We start from the raw sequence: 19,488 nt of genomic DNA on the forward strand, positions 1-19,488 counted from the left end.
CCATATTTTAGAAAAAAGAAATGTTTATTTGTGACACACACATTGACATTTTTTCTACTTTACATAAAGAAGCGGATGAAACAAATCTTTGCTTTCAAAATAAGGGTACATGTTGTTTTAAGCAATGTAATGCAGTACAACCAATAATCATAAATACATTTATTTCTGTTAACTACAGGTAAAAAAGAAGAAGAAAAAAAAACTAACAAAACCTAAAACAGCACAGCTTCAGTGTTTAGGTAGGTGACAACAAGGCAGGCCCATAGAAGAGCACTTCCAACAGCCAAATACAACCAAACTGATCTACCTGGGACTTTAAACAGTACATTATCATTGCTTTCAAAATGAACAGACACTAGGACTAATGATGCTGTAGCTGGCTGCTGCTTTAAAAGAAAAAAAACAAACAACAATCATACTGCACATTATAAAACAGCTTTACAATTTGAGTTTTTTCCTGCGCCCCCGACCATCAGATGTTCCCTCTGCCTTTCGTTTTTGTGCCTAAAAGAGAAGGAGAAGCTGTTAGGAGGAGCATTTACAAGCTGCGGCATCAAGTTTCAAACATTAAACCTCGGTGTTGCTGTCTTTTTACGCCTGCTGGTGTAAACAGTATTTCAGTTTGACAAAAAGCACTTCTGTTGTGGACCTCGGTTTGTGCTGAAACTTTTCTATGACACGGGTACAAACGCTGCCCATCCATGAGGAGTCTTTGTAAATGTCAGATGGATTTGTGACTTACTGAACCCGTCTTTGGTCCCCGCTTCTTCTTCTCCGCCTTCTCCCTCTCCTCCAGCTCCATGTTCTCCCTCTCTATCAGTGTGATCAGAGTGTTGCATCGCCTTTGGAGCTCCTGCACAACCCACCAAAGAAGACGGGGCACGCACAAGGAACGTTTAGTAAAAGGTTTCTAAGACATTTATGGAGAGGTCATGGATGCAAAGTAAAAGAAATCCTGAAAAGTCACCATGGCAGTCCTGGATTTGAGGAACCAGTCAAAGCGGAACTGAGGCGAGTTCCGGATGCACTGACGGAGCTCATCGTACACGCTCTCCTTGTCAAAGCCCAGCTTGTGAAGCATACAGATGAGGAAGCGGTCCTCCTCCTCGGTGTAGTTCTTCCCTTTGTTGGTGCCGTAGGAGATTCTGAGCTGATGGAAGGGAGCCTTGTAGCGCCCGATCTAAACACAGATTAATGACAACAAATGAAACCCACCGAAGACCTCCTGATCAGACAGACTCAATAATCTTAATGAGATCAAACTTAGAATTTTTTTTTTTTAAAGCTGACAGCTTCTACCTTTGAATCTAGAGCCTTTTTGATGCTAATCCTCCTCTGAATCCGAGCTTCTCCTCTTTCTATCTGGGCCATGATCTTTTCAATATCCTGCAGCTCGTTGCATCGCTCCCAGAATACAGCTGGACGGGGGGAAAAAACACAAATTCAGACCAAAAAAAAAAAAAAAAAAACACGACACTAACAAGTCAGACTAGACCCACTTCAGAAAGGACAGGCAATCTTTACCTGAATATTCCATCACTTCCTCTGGAGATTTCCCCTCAACTTCCCTGGCAATGTTCTCAATATCATCCCGCCCCCACTTTTCATTGGCTTTGATGAACTGGTTGAAGTCCCGTTTGTTCCAAATTGTAAATCCCTGCAAGCAAATTGTTACCGTGAATTCCGGGTTATAAAGCGCACCCGATTACAAGCCGCACCCACCTATTTTAACGTGCTCAAATGTTTTTGTACATATACAAGCCGCATCAGTATACAAGCCGCTGCCTCGATAAAGCGCGTCCTGACTACCAGAGTGTGCGTGGCTCATTACCACACTGTGGGCAGGTACTGGCCTTGTCTCAAGCTCATGTATCTAATTACACCCACATCTGAAACAGCATGCAGCTCTATTCTGTTCACAAGTTCCTCAGTTATGGGTTTTTTTATTTGATTTTTTATTTTTTTTAACTTATTGACAAACTAGGTATCATACATAAAATTACTAACAGTAACCATATAATCAACATTACATCCCTCAGTTATGATGAGGAAATTTACATCCGCGATCCCCCATTTCCCATGAGTCTTAGGGGCTAAAGGCGGGGCCAACGCCCGGCTCGCCACACTGTTGTTCGTGTTTAAGAATGAGCAAGGAGCAGCAGTGCATGGAGGGGTGAAAAGGAACAGCTCTCCTTCCACTTGTGTCGCGGCAGCATTATGGTACTAACGGGGCTGGTTAAAAAACATCAGTAAAATAGCGCGCCTCAGCGCGATACGCGTGCCTCAGCGCGGCGCGTTCGTCAGAAGCTTCCTTTCACAACAAACACTTGTTGCTCCCCGGACGCCTCTGCGCTCCGCGCTCGCCAAGCGGGCTCCTTGTCTCCCCTTCCTATCCGAAAAGCTCACATGGTGGCTGTGAGCTTTTCAATGCAAAATTCCGCTCAGTCAGAAACCGTAAAAACGACCAAATGGATTTGTGTTTCCGGTCGTGTCCCGACAAAATAAAGGCTGATGTTATTCACACATATTTACGTGCAGCCAGCCGAGTCACTATGACTCAGAGGTAAATACACTTCTGAGCATGCGCTGTTCTCTCCGTCACGCAGCTGACCGGCATTTCCATTTACTGATGGGGGATTTTTTCACGCTGCTTTTAACGATTGCTTTTAACTTGAAAGCTTTATCATATTGTAGCGGCGATCACGTGCACGTTGGGTCTAATGGCACCAAAGGATTCTGGGATGCGGCCGGGCATGCGTGTTTCTTTTTGTTGAACCATGACTGAAGTGTCTAAGACCTGAAGTGACCTCCATGCTGTTTGGCTGCTCAGAGGTGTGTTAAAAAAAATGACTTGTGCTTGGTGGTGGATGGCGCATACAAAACCATTCACCGAGCCCGAATGTACGTACATGGCGGCCGCCAATCAAATCCATAAATTAGCCGCGTCACTGAATAAGCCGCAGGGCTGTGAGCGCAGGAAAAAAGTAGCGGCTTGTAGTCCGGAAATTACGGTAGTTAATGCATATACAAGCAGAATGACAACAAAAAGAACATTGTTTTTTAATTTTTTTTATTTAATTTGGGATATATATTTGTGTGAGGGTGGCGTGTACCTGCTGCAGAAGGTTCTCTTTCTCCTCCAGCTCTTCCTCGCTGAGAGCCTCAGCCTCGTCGATCTTGGCCTGCTCCTCTTTCTGGACCTGAGCGGAGTTGGGCAGATCTGGGTTCCGTGGAACCTGAATAGAAACACCAATGTTAACTTTGGGCATCTCTTAACACTACAGGAATCTTGCTGTGTGACCTGGTGTACCTTATATCCTATTGTCTTTCTGTAGTACAAAATTTCTTTTTCTAAAAGCTCAAAGAGACGTGGGGGGAAGAACTGAAAGTCCTGGACATTTGGTTGCTTGGGGGGCCGAGGAGCCTGGAAAGGACAAACTCGTAAGAACACGGACATTACTTCTGTCGGAACCTCTAAGCCTGACCTGGTCCTACCTTTGGAGCCTTGGGCTCACTGACTCGGAGAGCCTCTCTGAAATAGGCATCCACAGCATAGTTGGCTTTCCGTTCTCTCTTCGGTGGTTCAATCCAGTTGGTGATGACCTGAGATGAAAGGCGGAGGATGTGAGCCGAAGCGATCTTCAAAGGCGTCCCGAAGCCACAGCCAAAGCAAACACTGTACCTTCTTCTTCTCTCTGTAGTCCTCCCCTTCAAATGTGTACACGCTGCTGTTCTCTGTGTCCATGGTGAAGTTTCTCAGAGAGCTCTCCCCCAGAGAAGAAAGTTTCTCTTTCATCTCCATAGTCTACAAGCAAACAATATGTTGAACTTAAAAAGATGGACATTTAAAAATGAAACATAACGGAAAAAACTATTTCCAAACTCGCCTTCCTTTCACCACGCTCCAGAATGGCATCGATGTCATCATCCGTTATCTCGCTGTCTTTGGAAGCAAACACGTGTGTGGCGCCGTGACGGATAATGGACAGCATCTCATCCTTCCCCAGTTTGTTTGCACTGGGATCTACAAGTCTTCCTATTGGATTAAAAAAAGGTAAGGATTTTTTTTTTCAAACTGCATCCAATTAAAAAAAGTTTATATGCAGATGGTAAATAGGTTGCTTCACTCGTTCTTATCTGAGCTCGCTAAAAAGCACCGAAATTTTATGTTACTGGCAGCAACATGGCAGTTCATGTCTCATAACAGCAAAACAAGCTGCCTTTAGCTGAGGTCTTCCTGTTGTTTTGTGTGGTGTAGAGCTGCTCAAAGAGGCTCAGTGTGCTCTGCTGCCAACTAGCGGTCGGAGGTTTAAGTGGAAAGCAAGAGTCAGACGCTGAAGGACGCTCAGAAATAATTAAATATCATTGTATTGCCGTCAGTATTGCCAAATTAAATATTTGCGATATATCGCAGAAACTATTTTTTCTAACACCCCTAGTAAATATACATCACGATCCTGATCTAAATTCAGTTTTAGTGTGAGGGAATTTTACCTTGCTGGATGACAATGGAGTCCAAGCGCAGCTTCATCTCAGCCCTCTCCACAATCCTCTCCTCCACAGTGTTTTCAGTGATGAAACGGAAAACACGCACCTGCTTCTGCTGACCAATCCTGTGAGCTCGGTCCTAAAAAGATACAAAGAACAATGAAGCACTTTGTTTTCTTTCCAAGTTATGCGTCCTTAAGACAACTATGTACATCGTACTATCTGAGAAAGAATGAAGGGAGAAAATAGCATCAGAGCACTCACCATAGCCTGCAGGTCAACCTGAGGGTTCCAGTCAGAGTCGTACAGGATGACCACATCTGCTGTAGCCAGGTTGATACCCAACCCTCCAGCCCTGGTGCTCAGCATGAAGATGAACTTGGTGCTGTTGGGTTCATTGTACGCATTGATGGAAATCTGCAGACAAATGTTATTGCTTTGAGAAAATGCAAACAAGTCCACTTCAAAATTCAAGAATGAAAAGAGCTAAAGCCACATCCACAGGGCTGCTTCTCACCTGCCGTTCCTCATGGGGAGTCTGCCCGTCAAGACGACAGTATTCATAGTTCCTCCACATGCAGTAGTCCTCCAAGATGTCCAGCACCCTGGTCATCTGACTGAAGATAAGCACGCGAGAACCTAAACAAGAAACAACAGGAAAACTATACATATATGCAAGATTTCTGTCAGAATGTACGACTTCCCAGCAACACATGTTGGGTAACATTTGATCCAAAAATTGATATTCATCTCCAATGGGGGCAACTGATTATAACACAACAATCTCCTTATTTTCCAAGTGTGTAGCCCAAGCTCACCCTGCACTTTCATCTTGGGCAGCAGCTTGTCCAGCACCACCATCTTGCCACTGTTCACCACCAGGTGGAGATCGGTGGTGTACGGTGGGCCTGGCTCAGCCCCATCAAACAGGTAGGGATGGTTGCAGCACTTCCTCAGCTGCATGAGGACGTTCAGCAGGCGCATCTTGTCCATTTTTCCAGCAGAGTTCAGGATGTCGATGTCCTTCATGAGAATCTTTGTGTACCTGGTGGGGTGTTACATGTAAACAAACAACAATTATGAAAAATTCCAGTGTGTAAACAATGAAAGGACTGATTTCACGTCTGAAAACTCAGTATGCTTACCATTCTCTCTGCATCTTACTCAGGCCCACATAGATCTTGACCTCTTTTTTGGGTAGCAGAGTCTTCTCTACGTCTGCTTTGATACGACGCAGCAAAAAGGGCCGCAACACCTGCACAACAGAAAAACCGCCCGGGCCTTAAAATCCATGGTGATCTACTAAAATCGTGAGAAGAATCGATTTGTACGTACAGTGTGAAGCCGTTCGACCAGCTTTTGGTCACCCAAGCAGTTGTTTGTGTCAAACCATGAATCAAAATCCTGAGAAACATGGAAAGGAAATGTGTCAGAATGTTTTCAGAAATAAGCCAATAAGATTAATGACAACCTCTGCAAACGTTAGGCTCACCTCTGATGAATTAAAGACGTCGGGAAGCAGGAAGTTGAGCAGAGCCCACAGTTCATGGAGGTTATTTTGAAGAGGAGTGCCAGTCAAAAGCAGTCGGTTAGTGGTTTTAAACTCACGCACAATTTCAGAGAGCTACAAAAAAAAAAAAATCATAAACAAAGAAAACTTAATACGAATGAGATCATCCTATATTAAATGAAGTGTAAACTTGTGTCTCCTATTTCTGCCGTGATCAGACCTTTGACTTCTCATTCTTGATCCTGTGAGCTTCATCGATGACCAGGTATCTCCAGTTAAACTTCTTGAAAACCGCCTTTTCGATGATGAGCATTTCGTAGGACGTTACACAGACGTCCCACTCTCCTGGCAGCAGCACATCTCTGATCAGGGCCGTCTGTAATCACAGAAAGAACATATTTAAAATAAAAAGCTCTTTCTCATTTTATAGCACGGTTTTGGCAGTTCACATTGCTCAAGTTTGTAAACTAACCCAGAAATCAATAAGTGCCAACAAAAACCTCAAACAGCAGCAAAAACTTCAGTTTACTTTTAACTATTCGACCAGTTTAGACGCAGCATACTCGCTCGTTTCTGTCTCCGATCAGACAGACTGCACGGAGAGAAGGCACCCATCGCTTAAACTCGTTCATCCAGTTGTAGAGGGTGGACTTGGGGACCAGAACCATGTGGGGACCGGGGATGTTTCTGTAGTGCTTCATGTAACCCAGCAGGGCAATGGTCTGGAGAGTCTTTCCCAAACCCTAGGGGTGAAAGCAGGACGATGAGACCAAGACTAGCAATAATAAACAGTGGCAAGTTTCTGACCGGCTTAAAAAAATGACAGACAATGTTAAATAGACTGACCATTTCATCTGCAAGAATGCCGTTGATTCCGTTCTCATACAAAGAAATCAGCCAGTTGAGACCACGGACCTGATAGTCCCTCATTTTTCCAGCTTTTACATCTAAATAAAGGCACAAAAAATGCTAAACTTACATGGCTGCTCGCTAAACGTTTACCAGAATTTTGTTTCTCTAAAAAAAAAACAGCTAAAATCTTACATGAGGGGGAATCGTCAAAGCGGGTGCAGACATTTGTGGTCTTTGTGCTCTCGTTGAGAAGCTCTTCGTCCTCCTCTTGCTCTGTGCGGCGATGGCGGTTACTGGCAAACCATGAAAACAAACAGAATGAAGACACATTTTCTAAGGGAGAAAAATAAAGCTTTATCCTGGAGTTCTGTACTTACTCCCCAGCAGACAGCAAATTCTGTTTCTCGTCTTTTTTGATCCGAGGACGGCCTGGTTTCATTTTCAGAGGGGAGGTGGGCGTCTTTTGTGCAGCCGGTTGAATGAAATGAGCAAACAACTCTGTCTGCTTCAACAGATATTCAAATCTGTTGGTCCGGTCTGTTTGCTGCATTACACAGAGAAAGGGTTTATTAACCCATCTGATAAGCAGACATCTGAGAATTGTAATGTAGACTTCTTATTATTTATACTTACCACCTTCTCTTCATAACCTGGAGCATCTTCTTTAGTTTTGGTCGATGAGGAGGAGGATGCATCTTGTCCATCAGGACCAGCATCTGAGGAGGACTCCTTTCCGGCATCTGAAGAGTCAGACTTTTCCTTAAAAGTTAAAGGGAAAGGGTTAATTTTCCGGATGTTTCCAACAAATCGGGTAACATAACATGACAGAAAGTATTGGTTTACATTTTGAGGGTTTTCTACACCAAAATATAGGCATTGTTTTTATTAGAAATCACTTAGCAAAACAGATAATATGATTAATAAATTCAGTTTACTTCACAATCACTTTCAATACTCAAAAATTAGAGAAAATGATTCATACTTTCAGTCACTGATCTTATTAAACATACTTCTGAACATCCAACACATTTGTCAAAGCGTGTGCCAAAACAAGGTGGCGATTGATTATAAAAACTTAATTCACATAGATCTAAATGTCATTTAAAAAATGGGGGTGGGTGGGGGTGGAAACAAGTAATAATAATTAAACATTTAGTGGCACTGAACCCCCCCCCCCAGATGCTATAAGTATAGATAAGTTGTAGTCACAAAAGCTGTTCTAAAAATAAGAAACAAACCCAAAAGCTTGATGATGCCACAGGCTCATCTAGCCGACCAAGTTCCCGAATAAGACGTTTGTAACCGTTATTTCTAAGATTCATGACAGCTCACTGCTAAATAAGCTTAAGTCATCAGGTTAAATTAAACTAATGTTGAAACGACTTTTTTGTGTCAAACATTTGTATTTCTCGCATCATTGAGTTTTGGATATGAAACGAATTATTAATAATGCAGGTGTCATTAGTCGCTACTTATAATATACGTCGGTAGCACCATCCTTTTCTTTGGTTAAACTACACACAAAAGTTTTTTAAAAAACAAAATAAGTGCGAAGCAGCATCGCTTTCTTCCGTAGATTATTGCAGCCATTGCTGCGTAAGCTACTCTGAAACAAAGGGACGGATGGGACAGTCAGTGATGGGCGCTTTGCTAACTGTCCTCATAAAATCTATAAATCGACCCCTAAAACCAAATACCTACATTATTTTAAATAACATAATAATAATAAAAAAATGTATATATATTTTAAACTCCTAGTGTAACGATCGGTAGGGGATTAGCGGCGCTATTCTAGTAGCTCTCCTCGAGTCTAGGGGATGTTAGCTTAGAGGAAGACGCCGCTTTGGCTAGTTAGCCGCTGTGGCTAACCAGGTCAAACAGACCATAATAGCAGCTAAATAAAGTTTTACACACTTTGAGGTGGAATGCTTTATTTATGTGTACCAAACCCAGCTGTCTGAAGCAACACGAACTTTCTTTTAGAACCAACAACGACCGAAAACCGTCTTACCTCTTCTGCTCCCCCGGCTTCTTGTTCTTCTTCAAGTTCAGTATTCTCTTCCCGCTGCTCGGCGCAGGTAGTACTTTCGGACATTTTTGATGCAATTCTCACCTTTACTCGAATCCACCGTCAAATAATATGTGTACTGTGTTATGATAGCTAAGCGACGTCAACGAATTACCGAACTTGATCGGGATAAAATAAAAAATCAAGCTGCTGATAGTGAAAGCCGCACCGGTTGGTCAGGCAGCACGTTCGCTAGCACCCGCGCCTCTCACAGCGACAGCCGGGAGACGTAATCTATCGCGAGATTTTCTGTCAATGTTGCCTTCTGGTTTACTGGAAATTTCAGCACTTTAGTGTATAGACGGTTTATAGCAGGCCTGTTTTAATAGAAAGCATTCGTTTCTGAGAGCAGCTACTTTTTAATTCCCTGTATTTTATCTGTCTTTATTTCTTCAAGTCAAATAATAGATATAATAAATAAACAAGATGAAAAAAGCGGAATGTGGATGGATGACGTAAGTTTATTTTTTTCCTTTGCTTTCATTTATTCTATAATTTAAGTATTAACTCTGTGATAGTTTTTCTGATTAAACTAAATATTTGAATTAAATTTTCATTAGACCCTAAGAAGTAGATAGGTTTTGTGGAAGTACTTGATTGCAACAAATGAACGGTGAGTACATTGTTTTAAAGAATACACACTCGCTCATTGTTTTATTGTTTTTATAATTTATTGATTTAAGACAACCAACACATATTCACTAAAAAAACTAAAAAATATTACTGGTTGATAAGTGCTTTTTTTGTTTTAAAGAAAATAAAGTCATTTAAAAACAGGCAAAGTTGTAGCTGCACGATGGGGTCCTCAAAGCATAGCAGTCTGTCAGAATGACGTTGGTGGATGGTTAATCAGCTGATTCCGAAAAAAACAAAATAATGCGGTTTTTATCTTCTCAAAGATGGTTTTTACTATCTACAGTACATGTTTAAATTTGAGTGGAGTCTGTTGACATGATTTATTTAGGTAAGCACAAGTTTCAAACTCCCAGAAATGGTATAATGTGTCGATGTTTACGCTTAGTCGGTGATACCTCCTGACGGTAGTCGTTGACGTTGGGCCCGTGTCGTGTTGCTTTGTTCGTTTTGGTGGAAAAAGTTCGAGTCTCTGTGAAACAACAGACGTGACTTTAATATTACGTCAAATATTTTCAAGAGCTCTATTCTGTATCTCTTTATAGTCGTATGAACCAAAGTATTCAGATTTAGAGTTCGTCTCTTAGCAAGTTAGCCACCAACACAGCAACATTAGAACAGTAACAGCGTCTATTCTATCTTATGTAGTTTTTCCCTTCTTTGGCGCGAAGTATCTTATAATTGTAAGTCTTAAATAGCTCTGTAGTCGTAAAATATTTAATGCAATTGTTAAAAGGCTATGTTTTTAAACTTACCATATTTCTATCCATTGGTGGGAATATCATTTAACTAAAATCAAATAAAAAATAAAAAGTATTTCCTAAACACTTAATAATTACTGTCCTTTTTGCTAGAACTTAACAGTTCTTTATATCAAAGCACTGCCACAAATGCCATTGTTTCTATTATGGGAAATCTTTCTTATTATTTTTTATTTTACCAAAATCATAACAAGTCAATCAGGTGGAATTTATATAACATTATACAAAAAGCATACATTTCCAAAATCTATTTATATTTTGTGTGTGTGTATTTTTGCATAAAATAATTTATGCATCATATATAATCCTGTTTTAAGTTAGATAACATGATCATAGTTTCAGTTTTGATTCATTTTATATTGTTGCAGTTTTTTCAAAGGCTGAGGTTTAAATTCTAAAAATTGTAAAGTTTTATGTTTTTGGGGGAGACTTCAGTTTCATACGTTTTTAGTATGCCGACATTTAGATTGAAAAGGTTTAATCGGATAATCATCTGGCCCGGGTCTGGTCCTCATCATAGAAAAAGTTATACATGTAAGGTGGCAACGTCTGCTTCTTGTCCTCCCCCCTTGGTGGTACATTGTCATTTATTTATTTATTTATTTATTTATAACTAAAAACTAGACAAATACAGTACTTCAAGATCGTGAAAAGTCACAAATACCTTACAGTTTCACTTTCTCTTTCTTTACTACAAACAGCCCTTGTTGCATTTCAGATCAACAAAGACTATACAATACTTTCATATAGAATATGTTTTGGAAATCCTTCGAAAGAAACTTCTTATTTAAGTATTAGATTCGTGACATGCAGTTTAAGCTGTGGCGTCATCGTAAATGTGAGACATTTACTATCTGAATCTGATTATAATGAATCTTCCTTTCAATTATTGGAGACAAAAAATTCTTACGACCAGAACTCAAACAATCTGAGAACTACTCTAGTGTAGTAAACTAGTGTAGTAACTAAATAAATAAAAATATGACGGTTCCATAAATGTAATGTTCAGTTGTCTTTTTATTGTTGCATGGAGGAATGAAGGAGTTTGTTACAACTGATAGTTCCACTGTGTGTGGTCCTCAATAACAATGACAGACGGGACACAAACAGTGTATGACATTTAGGTTTCTTTTTTCTGCAAGGAGCTTTTAAAAACTGTTTTACATCAAAAAAAACTTTTCAAAAAACTTACAAACTTAGAAATAAGTTTTTGCCAGGCCTGTTAAGACTCTTATTTTATAACCACACCTGTGCTTTTCATCATAAGTAAAGTCTTTTCTGTGAAAACTGTCTGTTGATCTATATTTTCTGTTGCCATTCATACTTTTTATCAATGATCTCTACAGATCAACATCATGGACAAGATTTTAGAGGGCCTCGTGAGCTCCGACCACTCCATTCCAGTCAAAAGGGCCATTGTGAAAAAGGTGGTGGAAGCGGCAGAGAGAGAGGTGACAGAGGAGCAGTGTCGGGCCTTGTTTTCACTCACCACCCGCCTCATCTTGCTCGGTGAAGATGCTTTCCAGAAGCAGATCGGCTCCCAGGTTCTCGAAGCATACACACGCTACCACCGCCAGGAGTTTGAGCATTTTTTTAGCAAAGACTTTGTAGTCAGTCTGCTTCAGCAGGGATACGAGCAGCTGGACCACAGAGACCCTACCATCATTGAGTACATCCACAGCTGCCTGCGTCTGCTCATCAGCTGCCCCTCTGTGCTGGACATCTTTAGTGTGATCCAGGTGGAGGTCTTGAGGATGGTGTGTGAACACCCCAAGCCTCTTCTGTGTTCCCAGCTGAGCACTTTGCTCACAGACTTTATGCAGTGTGTACCAAAGGATAAGTCTGCCGTTTTGTTTTGCCAGCAGCTGGTTAGAACCATTAGTTACTTCCACTGCTATGCTAACCAGGAACATGAGCTAAGAGAGTATGTTGGACAAGTGACTAAAGTTAGCACACTGCTGCAAAACATCTGGAAGACGGATCGAGCGACGCTGTTGCCGTCTCTACAGGAGGTTTTTGCTATCATTTCTTCCACAGGTAATGAAGGTCTCTATTGATACAAACATACATGTGTCTTGTATGGTTTTCAATGAACAAAGTCACTTGTGATACTTTGATTTTATTTCCCACCAGGGCTGCACGATACGAGGATTTGCAATATTAGTGATCAATATTGCGATGATGATATAACTTGCGATACAAGAACAAATGGCAAAACAACTAAATACACGATTTCCATTTTAAGGCAATATTTTAATTTAAATAAAAGTCAGCATAACTTAAATTATACTCCAAATGACCCTAGTCTACAAAGAGGCAGGCATCTAACATCAAATGGCTCAATCTGATTGGTCAACATTGTAAAGGGGTCCAGCCAATTGGTCAAATGCATAAAGGGATTTATTTGATTCGTTAAATACTTCAAGCTGCCATAAAATTGTTTTAGACTATTTAAGGAAATGCAATAAGCATTTATTGAATTTTTCGCCAACTTTTGCAAAATGCGTATTGCACAGCTTCATATCGTGAGAACGATAAATTTGCAATTTATTGTGCAGGCCTAGTTTCCACCATAAATCTTGTGTTTATGACTTTAACATTGGTTATTTTCTTTTATTTTTTTTTTTTTATTTTTTTTAACTTTTCCTGTCCAACAGCTGGGGAGACAGATGAGAGCTGACGGCCTCTTGTGTTGGACATATTTTACTTTAACAAGAAGGGTTATGAATCTTCTGACAAACCAGAGGTTATTTTCTTTTAAACATGTACCTCTGGTATTTTATTTTCCTCATGCACCCAGTAACGAGCATCTGGGAGTTTTAATTAAAAGGGTTAGGGTTAATCCACAATAGGTGGAATCTGTGAAGTGGGATTACAGATTTTTGAAGGCTGTAAAAACCCCTGCCTACACAGTTTATTGACTTTTCTGTGTTGTTTAAGCTCAAAGTTCAAACATTTCAAAGAAAAATAAGTCCACTTTCATAGAATGAAAACAAAGATCTGCTCACGATCAAACATGTATGTAATTGTGGCTCGCTGAACTTGTTCTCTACAGGAGACAGAGGAGATGGATTGATTGAAAATGTCTACAGCCAATCAGGACGCAGAACACAAAGTGCTGTAAAAATAAAAGCATGCAAGGATACATTGAAAAAAATCTTGTTTCTATTTGTTCCAGATCCCTCCTTTGACCCATCCAATGCATTGGCCTGTCTCGTCCAGCATATCCCCATACAAATGATCACAGTGCTTATCAAGAGTCTCACCACAGACCCCAATGTCAAAGATGCCAGCATGACTAAAGCACTCTGCAGGTTACTTTCCATGCCAAGTCACTCTAAAGTGGAAAACTTTCTAGTCCTTCAAGTGCCTTGTGAGATCACGATTAACAGACTGAATTCCCGATGTGTTCCTAGGATGATTGACTGGCTGTCATGGCCGTTAGCCCAACATGTGGATATCTGGGTCATCGCACTGTTGAAGGGACTTGCTGCGGTTCAGAAATTCACGATTCTCATAGATGTCACTCTACTAAAAATTGAACTGGTTTGTATTGCAAGTTTGGATTTATTTGTGTTATTTATTGTTTGTTTTCTGTTGGCTTATAAAAAGTGATTTATTTTGTAATAATTTCAAGACTCCCGCTGCAGATTTACATGTATTAACCCACTTTGATTTTTTTCACTTGTAGGTATTCAATCGACTGTGGTTTCCTATTGTTCGGCAGGGGGCCCTAGCCGTCCTTTCCCACATGCTGCTAAGTTTCCAGCACTCTCCTGAGGCTTTCCATTTGGTAAGGGATTGCCTTCCTCCTCACAGTCCATTTCCCTCCCATATAGATATAACCTCCTTATTGGCTTTCGCATTTTCATCTCTTCTGACTTAAATTACTTTGAAGCAGCAAATACTTGTTCTCCCAGGACACCAAGCTCTGAGCCACTCTCGCTAATGACGTGCAGAGCACTTTATTGCCCTGCGCACCGCTAAGTTAGCCAATTTCTTTCGAATCTCAAAAACACAAGTAGTTTTGAAAATGTTGAGCAAATGAGCAAAAACTTTGTGCTTTTGAGTGCAAGATTAGTTTTAGGTGTAATTTCTCATCTCTTTTGCAAAAAAAAAATGTATCCAATGTTTTCTTTTTGTTTTGCCTTCATCTTTGTCGCCCACAGGTTGTTCCAAATGTAGTGCAATTGGTTCACTCCTTAAAAACAAACGGTCTTCCTACCAGTAAAGTCTTCTTGCTGCAGTTCACTGAGCTCATTCACTGCATGATGTACCAATTTTCGGGCTTTCCTGACCTCTATGACCAGATAATAGAAGCCATCAAGGTAAGACATTGGATTTGTGTTCATGTTTTGTTGAGTTGTTGTTTTTTAAATTATTTTTTTACTCTTTTCTTTTTTTTTTTTTTACCCCTTTTTCTATCTAGGATTTGCCAAAACCAACAGAAGAGAAGATCAAGTTGGTGTTGAATCAAAGTGCCTGGACTTCTCAGTCCAACTCATTTGCCTCTGGTCTATTGAAGCAGCCTGGGAAGTCTGAGACAGGCAAGACTGGCCTGATCAACCTGGGGAACACTTGCTACATGAACAGCATCATCCAGATCCTTTTTATGGCCACAGAGTGAGCAGTCGTCACATGCACCCATGCTAAATCAATGCACAGTACAAGAAAACCGATAATTAAAGATGGGATTCTTTTCTCAGTTTCAGGAGGCATGTTTTATCCTTACAGCTAAATTGCTCCAACACACTCATGAAGAAGCTCCAGCTTCTCTTTGCCTTTCTTGCACATACGCAGGTTGGTGCTGCTCTGATTAAAGGAGAATACCAAGTATTTTTACAACTCAGTGACAGTAGTGTTTGTCTGTATCCTGTAGAGGGCAGCATATGCCCCCAAAAACTTCTTGGAAGCGTCTCGGCCTCCCTGGTTTAATGCAGGCTCACAGCAGGACTGTTCCGAGTATCTCAGATTTCTTTTGGACAGGTATTTGAGAGAAAAATACTCTGGATTATTCTACCTTTCTGCATGACTTAAAGTTATATTAATTTTGTGTACATAGCTGGGAAAAAAGTCATCCTCTAATAGGGTTATAGTGAGTTTTTAAGGGATCTTAACTTGAGTTGTTTACGTTTTTGAAACTTGTCTGTCTTCTGACCTAAAGGTTGCATGAAGAGGAGAAAACTATCAGGGTTCTGGAGTCGGCTAAGCCAAACTTTTCCCCGTCATTTGACGCGGACAGCAAAGACCCCAAAACTCTGACATCTTCCAAGGAACACGGGGAATGCTGTTCCAATGAAGCAGAGGCAAAATCTGCAAACGATGGAAGGACTTTAATCGAAAAGATGTTTGGGGGAAAGTCCGTTACTGGCATTCGCTGCATGCAGTGCAACTGCATATCTGAAAAAGAAGAGCCTTTTACAGATCTCTCTTTGGCCTTTTGTCCGTCTGCCTCCACCCAGGACAGCCCTAAACCACAGAGGCCCTCGGAAGAGCCAAAGGTTCTCTGCCAGGGATCTGTCAACGGTGGCAGTGAAGCCCCCGAGACTTCGTCAGCCAGCTCTTTAACTAAAGGCGTCCATTATGATCAAGTGACAAGTGAGCCTCCACTCTCTGTGCCTGACCTGGTGAACTATTTCCTGGCTCCAGAGATCCTTGATGAGGACAATGCCTATTTCTGTGAGAAGTGTCTCTCCCTGCAGAGGGCAGAGAGAAACATGAAAGTGGTGACTGCACCAGAGTACCTGATACTAACCCTGCTCCGATTCTCATATGATGCCAAGTGCCACGTCCGCAGAAAGATTCTGGACAATGTCACCATCCCGCAAGTGTTGAGACTTCCTGTTCATGCCTCTTCCTCATCTGCACAACAGTCCTCTGCAAGCTCCTCTCCTCTGCAAGTAGAATATCCCGAGAGCAGCGAGAACCTGGCCAAGAAACTTAAACCATCGCAAAGGGATGAGGAAGACGAAACGAAGGCAAGAACGGATGGAGATGAGACCAACAAGTCAGAAGGGAACCCATTTCAGTCAGTGCCCTATGCCCTCATTTCAGTAGTGATGCACTCTGGGATGTCATCTGAGAGCGGCCACTACTACTCTTATGTTCATAACACAAATGGAGATGAAACGCAGTACCAAGCCAGTCCCTCTCCTGTCAAAGATTCTTCGGAAAGCGAGGAGGCTGCTAGTAACCTCAGCATATGCACAGCCGTCCCAACTCCAACTAAGATGGACAGCAGTGGACAGGAAGCCAAGAGTTGGCTGCTGTTTAATGACAGCAGGGTGACATTCACCTCTTTCCAATCAGTGCAGAACATTACTAATCGCTTCCCTAAGGACACAGCTTACGTGCTAATGTACAGAAAACAAGAGCTAGCCGGGCCTAGTTTAAACGAGGGACAACAGGCAAACAGAATGAGAATAAGTGCTGAGCCTCCTCTGCATAAAGAATTACTGGATGCTATTATCAAAGACAACAAGTTATATTTGCAGGTAAAAGATGAACTAAGTTTGCACTAACTTCTTTATATTACTATCTGTTTCTGGAGTTTTGCAGTCCCTGGAAAGTAATTGTGTGCTTGGCTATACTTGACTTTAGTTGTCAAATAAAAGTGGAAGTTATCTAATTTATTTATTCTGCTGCACTTTAAATCAAATCCAAACGGTTCTGTTAAAAAGGCGGTGGGTCTAATTTCACGAGTCACTGAGCTGCGTTGTGTTAAACTGACACCCCACCAGAGCTGTTCAAGTGACTAAAGTAAATCTCCAGGAGTGGGAAGGAAAGAGCGATGCACTGCAGCAGCTGCATTATTTCAAAATGTTTTTTATTTCATAATTTTTTTTTTGTGTGTCTTTTTTTTCTACGCTTAATCGAACTTTTTCCTCAAACCATTACAGGAGCAGGAACTCAGCGCCCGGACCCAGGCTCTTCAGGCTTCTTCATCCTCGTGCTCATTCAGGCCCAACGGTTCAGATGACAATAACCCACCAGGGAGCTGCGGCCCATCTGGAGGAGGAGGAGGGGGCGGGGGCTTCAATACTGTTAGCAGACTGGTCTTCTGAGGATTAAAAGGAAAAAAAATGAAAGAATGAACATCCAATTTAACTGATAAGTACACAAAGCTGAATTGTCATCCTCTGTACAGACTACAACCTCAAAAAGTTGCACGGATGAAAATGACGAACAAGTGAAAACATGATCTGTCCTGACTCGGATTCCTGAATTTAACTTTGGAAAAAGTTTAAAGATTTTTTTCTTCTTTTCAGCATCTGGTCATTATTTATTTAGTTTTGTGTGTGATTATTTGCATCATTTTTTTCAGTTTAGCAGCTTGGGGATTGACATGCATTGGTGCAAAGGGAAATGCAAGTGAAAGAACAACTCAGCAAAACACGATTAATGTCCTTTGCTAAAAACATTTTGATTTAAAAAAGAAAAAATGGTTTTGTTAAAACATGCCCAAATGTTTTGCTCATTTTCATGCATCTTAATATCATATGACCTTAACTTATGTTCATGTGTGCATTTTACCTTCAAGAAAAAGAATTTATGGAATTTCCTTTGACACTTCTTTACACAGCCTTCAAACTGTTTTGACTTCTGATTTGCATACAGCTTCTATTCATATGGTGTGAAAAAGGTTTTTCTAAATATTTGCATTTCTTCTATGTATGCCTTTTGTTGTTTTATGAGGAAATTACATGCAATAAAATAATATGATCAAAAAAGATGGAATTTATTATCATTAGGAGCATATATATTACGTGGAAATTAAAAGGATGCATGCGAATTATTTTTACTCAAAGTAACCAAAAAATATTTAACCAAACGCTATTTTGAAAACCAACAGTGACATGAAATAAAAACATTTTAGATGCATTTTTTTAGCAGTAATCCATAAGTGAGGAGATAATTACAAAGTTATTTATAATTAGCTTTTGAAGTAACTAAGTGAAAAAGATAAACTATGACACAGTATTGATTAAGACAACAGAACAATGTTTGTTGTGATTTGGCCAGAGAACTCCAAAAATAAAGGCCGTCTCTTGGACCTGTAATCTATTATTTCTGTGCAAAACTAATGCTAATAATAATCCTGCTTCTGTATGCTATTTTTGGAATATGAATGAAGAACTCTGGAAACATCTTCACTGAAGTATAGATTCTGGTTTGGATCTAAGAACATTTGTTTTTAGTAGAAAAAAATCTGTCATGCCTACAATATTATTTATACTTACCTACATAACAAGACTTAAAAAAAAAGGAACATTACTTGTGATTTTGCATCACATGCTCAAGGTTCTATACTGGCTTTACTAGGAATACTTACATGAACACTTAAACTGTAGCATTGAATGTTGGCTAGTTTACAATAAAGGTATAATTATCAGTTTCTCCAGTATTGACAAATAACCGCTTAGTCTTATTCATAGCAGCATTTTTTTCTGAATAAAACTGTTTGTTTTATGATATTGACTATAAAATTGCCAAAATAGAATGTTTTGCTGGTCCATAGTCCTATATTTTGTTGAGTGATTACAAATTTTGAGTATTTCAAAATGTTCTCCTTAAACTTACCTATGCATGCTGTAATCATGTAGATTTAAATTCAGTGACTTTAAATTTCTAAAAATGTCCCCTCAGCGCTATAAAGTACTGCATTTGTAAAAGAAGTTGTAGGACATAAATATTGTTTCAAGGAATCTGAATGGAAACTATAGGCAGGAGCAATATTTCCATTTTCTTTTCAAATGATTTACCCAAATTTGGCGGAGTGTGTTTCAGTTGAGATGGTTGCTTATTTAAATGTGGCTTTTATGACCAAGTTGTGGCTTGTCCAGGATGGACCCGAACTGATCAAGTGTTATCTATCCTACATGATACTAAACAAAGAAAGTACACACTTTGAGATGACATTATTGGGATTTCGTAGACTCTTTGAACACAGGATGATCTAACATTAGGCTTAAAAAAAAAAAAAGTAAAATAATGTTATACTAAAACAATAAAAAACTGTGTAATTTAATTTTGTCTTCTCGCTTCTATTGTTCAACAGAGACCATGGATGTGGGTACATACAAGCTGAGAATGATTAAGAAACTAGGATTTATCATACATTTTTCAATGACCAAATGGAACAGCACCAACCACTTTTCTGAAAGTTTTGTTTAAGA

General features: G+C 40.2%; 2 protein-coding genes across 3 annotated transcripts; one reads left to right on the forward strand and one right to left on the reverse strand.

The window, feature by feature from the left end:
• Positions 1-5: 5 nt before the first annotated feature.
• On the reverse strand, positions 6-9,175 carry LOC101161213 (SNF2 related chromatin remodeling ATPase 5). Its single transcript, XM_023957563.2, has 24 exons — positions 8,862-9,175; positions 7,484-7,609; positions 7,228-7,394; positions 7,043-7,143; positions 6,845-6,945; positions 6,562-6,741; positions 6,219-6,374; positions 5,981-6,112; positions 5,824-5,892; positions 5,634-5,743; positions 5,307-5,533; positions 5,006-5,127; positions 4,753-4,905; positions 4,495-4,627; positions 3,888-4,036; positions 3,683-3,805; positions 3,496-3,603; positions 3,311-3,424; positions 3,114-3,236; positions 1,525-1,657; positions 1,300-1,418; positions 968-1,180; positions 743-853; positions 6-504 (listed from the first exon to the last, which is right to left on the reverse strand). Exons 1-24 carry the CDS (start codon positions 8,943-8,945, stop codon positions 439-441), a joined length of 3,120 nt encoding a protein of 1,039 aa, XP_023813331.1. The 5' UTR covers positions 8,946-9,175; the 3' UTR covers positions 6-438.
• A 69-nt stretch (positions 9,176-9,244) lies between these two features.
• LOC101160708 (ubiquitin carboxyl-terminal hydrolase 38) lies at positions 9,245-17,857 on the forward strand. Of its 2 annotated transcripts, none has more exons than XM_020700080.3 (11): positions 9,245-9,373; positions 11,659-12,349; positions 13,491-13,626; positions 13,729-13,858; positions 14,004-14,105; positions 14,482-14,640; positions 14,742-14,935; positions 15,019-15,112; positions 15,192-15,298; positions 15,477-16,806; positions 17,212-17,857. In XM_020700080.3, the coding sequence occupies exons 1-11, from the start codon at positions 9,359-9,361 to the stop codon at positions 17,374-17,376; spliced, it is 3,123 nt and encodes a 1,040-aa protein (XP_020555739.2). In that variant the 5' UTR covers positions 9,245-9,358; the 3' UTR covers positions 17,377-17,857. The 2 variants fall into 2 exon arrangements, with proteins under 2 accessions (XP_020555739.2, XP_011491253.2); XM_011492951.4 differs by lacking the exon at positions 9,245-9,373 and adding an exon at positions 9,717-9,882.
• Positions 17,858-19,488: the final 1,631 nt, after the last annotated feature.

The sequence above is a fragment of the Oryzias latipes genome, chromosome 1, assembly GCF_053564925.1.
Source record: "Oryzias latipes strain Hd-rR chromosome 1, Olatipes_Hd-rR_3.1".
Classification (NCBI taxonomy): domain Eukaryota; kingdom Metazoa; phylum Chordata; class Actinopteri; order Beloniformes; family Adrianichthyidae; genus Oryzias; species Oryzias latipes.

Excerpts from the sequence above, each read along its gene's own strand:
- LOC101161213 (XM_023957563.2), bottom strand. The coding sequence starts at position 8,945 with ATGTCCGAAAGTACTACCTGCGCCGAGCAGCGGGAAGAGAATACTGAA. Across the intron at positions 7,144-7,227 it reads AATTTGCTGTCTGCTGGGGA|TAACCGCCATCGCCGCACAG; the intron begins GTAAGTACAGAA and ends ATGGTTTGCCAG. Across the intron at positions 5,744-5,823 it reads TGGTCGAACGGCTTCACACT|GTGTTGCGGCCCTTTTTGCT; the intron begins GTACGTACAAAT and ends TCTGTTGTGCAG.
- LOC101160708 (XM_020700080.3), top strand. Across the intron at positions 13,627-13,728 it reads ATGACTAAAGCACTCTGCAG|GATGATTGACTGGCTGTCAT; the intron begins GTTACTTTCCAT and ends ATGTGTTCCTAG. Across the intron at positions 14,106-14,481 it reads CTCCTGAGGCTTTCCATTTG|GTTGTTCCAAATGTAGTGCA; the intron begins GTAAGGGATTGC and ends TGTCGCCCACAG.